Source organism: Carya illinoinensis, chromosome 8 (genome assembly GCF_018687715.1).
Source record: "Carya illinoinensis cultivar Pawnee chromosome 8, C.illinoinensisPawnee_v1, whole genome shotgun sequence".
NCBI classification, from domain to species: domain Eukaryota; kingdom Viridiplantae; phylum Streptophyta; class Magnoliopsida; order Fagales; family Juglandaceae; genus Carya; species Carya illinoinensis.
The window spans coordinates 31,930,995-31,939,946 of record NC_056759.1 but is presented as its reverse complement, the minus strand read 5'-3'; the positions used below and the strand labels follow the sequence as shown (position 1 = coordinate 31,939,946).

Genomic DNA, 8,952 nt, shown 5'->3' with positions numbered 1-8,952 from the left:
ATATGTCTAATTCACATCAAGTTGTGCTCCTATGAAGGGATACCAACATACCCAAGTTATGGCCATTGACAAACAAAAACAACCCCTGCCCGAGAAACAGCTGGTTGATCATGATTGCTGGAAATGAGAGTCCATGTAATTTACCAACTATGATTCGGGTTTGGAATGGATATAACACTACGTTTTTGGGCTTTTGCATCATGTCTTTGCTTGTCAAGTGTGTCCCCTAGTACAAGCGGAAATGTAATGAATTGCATCAATCAAATCATTCCAGTCAAACGCGAAACTGCATTGTTCAGCAGAATTGTCCATTTTTCAGGAATTCAGATGATCATTAGCCAAGTAATTTGTGTGATATAATATTATGTGGGGTGGGCATCGATTTTCACAACTGGAAGCATAATATATATATATATATATATTGTCGTTAATTACAGTGATGATCAAACCTAGTCTCTTCTGCACTAACCTAGCCTCTTCTGCACTAGTTCTCATTATGTTTCATTTTATTGCATGCTATGATCATCCGATCCCCAACTCTCTCCCATGGCCAAGTCATGCGTTTTAAATTTTACGATTTTAGTTGAAGCCGCGGTTTCATATTAATTAATGATTACTACGTACGAACCATTCTCTTTCGACTTTCCTCTTCTTCTTCTTTCTTTCTTTTTTTTTTTTTTCTCTAATATTTTGATTTAGTATCTGAGACGGTTAAATGGTCTCTTTTGTTTTTAATTCCATGGTATATATATATATATGGTTGTATCAATATTTATATCGGGTCATCTTTTAGTCATATGACTCCAATCCAAACAATTAATTAACATTTAGATTTAAAAAGCATCTCATCTCATCTCAACCGCATCTCATTATTATAATTGTTTCAAATTTTAATACAATATAATAAACAATTAAACTTTTTCAAGTTTTAAAACAATAATAATATTAAAAAATAATATTCTAACAATATTTTATCTAAGTTTCATCTTTTTTTTAAAAACTGTCCCATCTCATCTTGAATTTAAACCAAGAATAAATGGTTCAAATATCTGATCAATTCAAACTTGACGTCACAACTATTTTATAGATTGACCCGACACATAATTAATCCGTTTAATTATTTATTTATTCAAGCAATAACAGTCAAAATTGGGGTTGGACGAGAGAGCTAGAGGGAGATATGAAAGAATGAGATAATTAAGAGAACCCAAAATCTTTAATTGTGCAAATTTTTGAGTTGGAGTTAGTGGATACTATATAGATTGTTAAAAAGTCCATGCCGATAAGAACTCGTACGTACAAGAGGCCGTTGAGGAAGAAAAGGCCGAGAGACCAGGAGAGACAAAGATCCAGGCATAATTGCCATTCAACGAATCAAGACACGTACATTGGTCCCCTCATAATTACTAATATCAACAACTACTATATATACACTTACCAAGTTTGAATTGAACTTAGTGGACATTAAAGATTAATAATGTACATTCATTAAACCGTCAAAAAAAGATAAACTTGTACGTACAAGAGGTTGATAAGGAAGAAAAGTAGGAGAGACAATGACCTAGGCATTTTCGTGCGTTCTTCTCCTAATCAAAATATATATAGTCCCCTCATTGCTGATATCAACCACTACTACAGTACATATATAGTATGCAATATTAAGGTTGCTTCACTGTACCTAGTAATTTCCTCAAGTAATGACCTGCACTGATTTCGATCCTCGTTAGTTGTTTAGGAACCACTCACTCCTTTGATTTAGCAGCTCAGACCTTTATATATACGGTTGCTTCGAGGTGGTTTCCTATATATATATATATTATATATATATATAAGTACCCCATATCAAACCTCAAAACGAAACAAAGATCAAGTAAACTATATATGTCCATATATATATATATATGTGTGTGTGTGTGTACAAAGTACAAACACGATCGATCTTCATCATGATGAGCTGTCTGTCACTTTTCTCAAATCCCTCAAAAATGTTGAAGGCAACGACGAATTCTAAGGACCTCGGGACTTGGAAGCCACACCTCACCTACCTAATTACCTAGAGTCAGCTAACAAAAATAACCCATCGCTCGCTCACTTTTTAATCACTTCTATTACGCGGAAAGGCGCTTTCTTCACTTTCTTTAATGAATTATATATTTCAGTGAAACTGATCCTAAGATTTACACTTTGTAAACCTAACAAATCAGGTAGCTAAAACTAAGGGCGGACGGTAGTCCCAGTCTTTACCATCCAGTTGGTGGTGTCATGTTATCATGACTAAAACGTTATATATATATTACCACCAACTCTATTCAATGGGCAGGCAGGCACCAACTCTATATATCTTGTTAAATTTGCACACGTCTCCTGCACTCAGAACGGCGATCGACGAGACATATTGCGACGGAAAAAAGGTCTAGCTTAATACACCTGATCACCTAACACAGACGTTGCTGCTCAAATTCAAACCCCATCATCGTCAGCATCATATTTTAATTACCAAATGCAAAGATTTTCAGCAAAACATGATCTTTCTGCAAAATACAAAATGTTGGGTTTAAATCTCTAAAGATAATAATATTATCGTTTTGGACGCGCGCACTACTGGAGATATATAGTAGTAGTACTACTGATCGATCGACAAGTTTGACCTCAAATAATCAAGTCATTCGGTTTGGAAGTTCGTGAACAAGAAGTAATGGAGAGGCTTAAAGGTGAAGGATATGGCCGACAAGTATTTGATTCTGCAATTCCAGCAAGGGAGCATATGGGCCATCGAGGCACAGTACTCGTGGCCGGGTCGTAGCTCGCGCGGACCAGCTTGTGGGTCACTCTTGCCTTTTATTGCTGTCGGTATGGCTTTCTGATCAACATTACAACACTTTTCAATCCCTAGCTTGTCTCTCTCTCTCTGTTTTTTTTTTTTTTGCCAATTATTTCCCTCTAGCTTAAAACATGCTGAATGCAGAATTAACTGAAATCTTTTAAGTCAATTAATAATTATGGTAGTACTATTTCTTTTTCTTTTTAAAAAATTGTACTTAATCAAAACTACATATCAACAACAAATTTGATTTGTAGGAACGAAATACTTGAAGGATGAGTTTTTTTTTTTCATCCCTAAAAAGTAATTTTAATTATAAACCACTAAAAGTAAGACATTACACATTCTAACTACAAAAAACTTATACATGATACACTCTTGATCTAATTCTAACCGTTAAGGTCAGTCAAAAATAAATTATATATGACACAATCTTAAAGCTAGGTAGGTGCGCGATCTTAACGAAAGATGCACGACTATATAATTTTCTTGATAGCTGCATTGTTAATCGAGGTTGTTTGGATACAAAAAGTTTCTCAATTCATCTCAACTAATAATTATAACTTTTTCGAACTCTCATACAAAATACAATGATCAATTTAACTTTCTTAAATTTCAAAATAAAATATTATTATAATAATATTTTATTCAATTTTAATTTGATCTCATTTTGTTTCATGATCTCTACTCATTATCCAAACCTCCTCAATGATCTTTTGGAAACTAAAACTTAAAACATTTGGTCGTAGTTGAAGGTGTCAAGTATGTATTTCCCTAAGTTTTTCATCTTGCGCGCGGGATTAGTGATAGTTACTAGCTAGCTAGTAGGAATGAGTAAATTTTTTAAAATACAATTTGGGTTTGGTTTGGTACCATAAAATTTTCATCTTAAATTCAAAATTCTCATTTCATCATTACAATTTTCCTAAATCTCTATACAAAATATAATAAATAATTCAATTTTTTTATATATCAAAATAATAATAATATTAAAATATAATCATCTTAAAATTTAAAATTTTTATTTTAAAATTCTCACCTACCAAACCAAGCGTAGAATTGCCAGTAAAATTGTTAGGGATTGTCCTTTGTATTCTCCCAGGTCCTGGCAGCTAGCTAGCTCCGTGATTAGAAAAACTTGTGTCAAGATGCAAATCTTTTCACAAACTCTCTGTGGAAGATATATATTTTGGCCTTATTCTGAACATTATATTGTTCAAATTCGCCTTGATCAATATTGAAGATTGTGATCAGTTAAAAGCTTCCAGAGAGTAAAGGGTTCAGACTTTTCTACATGGATAATTTGTTCTTATTAATAATGAGATGCAAACAAAATTGTCTAGTTTCGTTGAAATACACCCACATATATATATATATATATATAGAGAGAGAGAGAGAGAGAGAGAGAGAGAGAGATGAGCTTAATGTCTCTACATATCTCTCCCGATCGAACTCTGTATATACATGTGAGATTAATACTAAGTACGTCATTGATCACATCACAGAATTAATAAGAAGTCAGAGGGGGAAAAGAAAGAGGAATGTATTTAATATTGAGTTGAGTTAAGTTATTTATTAATAGTAGTTAGTTGGGATGGTAAAGTGATTTTTGTGAGCCTTACTAATTAAGATGAATAATAGATGTATTTAAATGTTAAGATGAGTTTAAATTTATTTATAAAAAATTAAAAATATTATAAATACCGTATATAAAGAGATATTAAGTTGAAAAATATTATGAGTGTTACGTATAAAAAAATTTTGAATTGATATAAATTTAATAATTTAAAAATTATGTATTTAAATATTAAATTTAATTTAAAATTAGATTGAAGTAATATAATATGAATACATTCCAACCACCGAAAAACTAATTCGAAAGTCTTGGAATGAATTTTTGACTGCAGACGGGTGGAAACCGCGTAATGCGTACTGTACAAATATATATATTAATATAATTAGATTCACATTGAAACAAGAAATCCGGCCAGTCGCTTTTCTTGTGGGTCAAATGTATATTTATTTTCCATCCGACGTGGCATTCCATGATCTCAAAGAGACTTGACGATAAGTATTCCTATTAGCAAAATCGTAAACACAAGTCACATTTTACAACCTTTCACATAATAATAAGAGTAAGTATTTTTGTAAACTATCTTATAAAATTAACATTATTTTATAAAAATATCTTTATTTTACTGTAAAATATGTTGTGTATATATATTTCCCTATAGACAGCTCTCCACTGCACCAATTGACCTAGCTAGCTAGGGGTCTTCAAGATTCCAATCCAAAGACGTTTCAAAGCTTTCTTTCTATCTTTCTGATCTCCGAAATTGTTTGGTTCTTGCTGTCCTTCAAGGTTTTCTGCACCTTTCTGTGGAAGAGCTTCTTCTTCCTAGCTTAACTAATCGCAGAGCGACGGTACCAGAAATGAAGCCCTTGTCTAGAAAGGCCACGTGCAATACTCACGGGCAAGATTCCTCATACTTCCTAGGGTGGCAGAAATACGAAAATAACCCCTTCGACGAGGTTCGGAATCCAAATGGGATCATTCAGATGGGTCTCGCGGAGAATCAGGTTAGATATATACATATTATATAAACTTACTACTAAATGAAACAATTTTATTTAAGTCCAGCTTGAATATGCTTAGAAAGTGTGGTGGCTTACGTCGTTTTAATGCAATATTTTGAACGTACAGCTCTCCTTTGATATTCTTGAATCGTGGCTCGATATGAACCCGGACGCAGCAGGGTTCAAAAGAGATGGAAACTCCATATTCAGAGAGCTTGCTCTCTTCCAAGATTATCATGGCCTCCCCGCTTGCAAAAAGGTATATTTATATGTATATATATAGCAAATTATTATTTTCCTTCCTCATAGAAATGAATATTTTTCCTCTAGTATTAACATTTGTCTCTAACTTCAAATTTCTGGCATTCAAAATCTCTTTCAGGCATTGGTAGAATTCATGGCAGAAATCAGAGGAAACAAAGTGACCTTTGATCCCAGCCGCCTCGTTCTCACTGCCGGCTCAACTTCAGCTAACGAGACTCTCATGTTTTGCTTAGCTGAAGCTGGCGAAGCCTTTCTGCTTCCAACTCCATACTATCCTGGGTACGTACGTACATATTAAAATATCTTCCTGTTTACTTTCCCCGGGCTCTGCCAAGATATATCTATTACTCCTTTTAATACATATATTAATTACCTTGTGGCTCATTATTTACAAGATAAAATGCATTTCCCTGATTTTGCTTGCATTCTTTGGTTAATTTGCAGATTTGATAGGGATCTCAAGTGGCGAACCGGGGTTGAGATTGTACCGATACACTGCACTAGCTCCAATGGCTTCCGGATTACTGCATCCGCTCTTGAAGAAGCCTACCAAGGAGCACGTAAACGTAATCTAAGAGTCAAAGGTGTGTTGGTGACGAACCCGTCAAATCCATTGGGAACCACATTGAGTTTAAGTGAACTGAATCTCCTCCTCGACTTCATTACTGCTAAAGATATCCATCTCATAAGCGATGAGATTTATTCCGGCACCGTTTTTAGCTCTCCAGGCTTCGTAAGCGTCATGGAAGTTCTAAACGGCTATGAAAACACCGAAGTCTGGAACAGAGTTCATATTGTGTATAGTCTTTCGAAGGACCTGGGTCTTCCTGGTTTTCGCATCGGGGCAATCTACTCCAACGATGAGATGGTCGTGGCCGCGGCAACCAAAATGTCAAGCTTTGGCTTAGTTTCTTCCCAAACCCAATACCTTCTTTCTGCATTGCTTTCTGACAAGAATTTCACGAAGAAATACCTCTTCGAGAACCAGGAGAGGCTTAAACAAAGACATAAAATGCTCGTCATGGGCCTGCAGAAAGCCCGCATTAGCTGCCTTAAGAGCAATGCAGGTTTATTTTGCTGGGTAGACATGCGTCCCCTCTTGCACTCTAACACTTTCGAATCGGAAATGGAGCTTTGGAAGAAAATTGTTTACGACGTCCGGTTAAACATCTCTCCGGGATCGTCCTGCCACTGCACCGAACCGGGATGGTTTCGTGTTTGCTTTGCTAACATGTCCGAAGCGACTTTGAACCTCGCCATGCAACGGCTGAAGAAATTTGTTGTGGACTCCACCACCAACAATAGCAACAACAGATCATTGGACCATTATTATTCTGCCAAGAACTCGAAAAAAAAGTCACTGATCCCTAAGTGGGTTTTCCGGCTGTCATCTCGTGACCGTGACCAAAGTCACTGATCCCTAAGTGGGTTTTCCGGCTATCATCTCGTGACCGTGACCGCGAGTCGTCCGATGAACGATAGTCTGGTCTGAAGGGCATTACTCATGATCATTCGAAATGTTTTCTTTACTTTTAATTTTCCGTTGAGTTCTGATTTCTATTTTTTTTTTTTTTTTATGAGAAGATTGTAGAAGTCATGCACTCGATCTATCCTTATATTGGATTAGAAGTGCCACTAGCTTCGTCTGTACAAGTACTTCGTGTCATATTGCACCTTGCATGAATTAATCTTGTTGATGCGTTTGTAACTTCCCCGTGATATATGTGATCATTATCTACTAATTAATTATCTCGAAAATTCATTTACGGTGTAATTTATTTACAAGTGTACGTTTCCTTTTTAGTTATGCCTTGACAGCTTATGTGTGAACAGATATTTCCGCTTGCAATGAAATACGTACGTACGTAATGGCGCCCGCGAGATAAGAGGCCAAAGACGCGCACTACCGAACTTGTGCTGCCCTCCTGCCGATGGTGGGTGGGCGGTTTTAATTGTTTCGTATCTCGATCGACGGACCTTATCATTCACACTGTTTTTGTAGTGAGTACGTACATATGTATGGGATCACTACTTTATTAATTAATACCCTGGAAATGAGAAAATAAACAAAAAGATAAAAATAGGCCGTGCTTTTGCTTTCGTGGGTCTCAGGCCAATTAAGAAGCAGAAGTCATGCATTTGTGACTTTGGTACGTATTAGGGTTTCAAACTACGTACATTCTGTCTTGAGAGCACGTTGGGATTCCTGCACTTATCCATTAATATCTCTGACCCGATCTTCCACGGAAAGAGAAATTAATATGCAAGTAAAGTTGACAGGTCCTAAGGCTGTTTCCTTTGGCCGGATATTCAAAGTCGTCACCAACTGCGCGCGCATGCAGAGGCGAGGAAGAGTAACTCGCAAGAAATCACAAAAGTCAAATTACCCTTTAAACTTTCTAGGGGTGTAATCGGTGCTAGCTTTATATATTCTCTAGCTTGCACAGGTTACGCGGTTTCTGGCTATATATGCATGGCCAAAATTTACGTACGAGTCTTTCTGATCTCTGTTATTGAATTAATGTGAATTACTTCACAGGAAACAAAGCAAATCTCAGATGATATTCGGTTATATATCAAGCATCTTGGCAGGGATGTGAAAATCTGATGTCGATGTTAAATCACATCAAACCCTTTTACATGATGATAATTGAACGCATCGATCGTATGCATGTGAAATGGTACGAATAAAAGATGACTTGATCATCAATATATAATCGCTTATAGCCCCTTTTTGTAAATACAATGCATGCTAATTAAGAATATTATTACGTTCATGAGGTGATCACGTGCTCATATCTTATCAATGTACGCGCGTATACCTACCAATTAACCCTAAAACTAATTTTCCTGGCCTGCCTTCAACAGGTAAAAAACAACATAAAATAGAAAACTTTTTATTTGGAAGTCGTGTATAAATCATACTCTTTATGCCATTGACAAGACATGACATAACAATAGAATAACTTTGGTCGCTTGGTTCCTATATAAAAAAGGCCGGTATAGAATATATGTAGAGGATCATGAAAATATGTGCTTGTATAGACCACTTTAATAATATTTTATAATTTTTAAAATTCCAACGTAATATAATAAATAATTTAATTTTTTAAAATTTTATAATAATAATAATAAAAATAATATTCTAATAATATTTTATTAAAATTTCAACTCATCGTAACTCATTTCAAGTCAACTTACCATCCAAATCCAGCCTAAATCAAGCAAGCAATTAAAAAAAAAAAAAAACTGGATTCTATAGAAAAAACTTGCTTTTTAATAATGCTGCC

General features: G+C 35.3%; 1 protein-coding gene across 1 annotated transcript; it reads left to right on the top strand.

Moving 5' to 3' along the window:
- The first annotated feature begins 5,088 nt into the window (after positions 1-5,088).
- Positions 5,089-7,424, top strand: LOC122319290 (1-aminocyclopropane-1-carboxylate synthase CMA101-like). The gene is made up of 4 exons (XM_043137288.1): positions 5,089-5,401; positions 5,526-5,657; positions 5,781-5,941; positions 6,107-7,424. Exons 1-4 carry the CDS (start codon positions 5,255-5,257, stop codon positions 7,077-7,079), a joined length of 1,413 nt encoding a protein of 470 aa, XP_042993222.1. The 5' UTR covers positions 5,089-5,254; the 3' UTR covers positions 7,080-7,424.
- Positions 7,425-8,952: the final 1,528 nt, after the last annotated feature.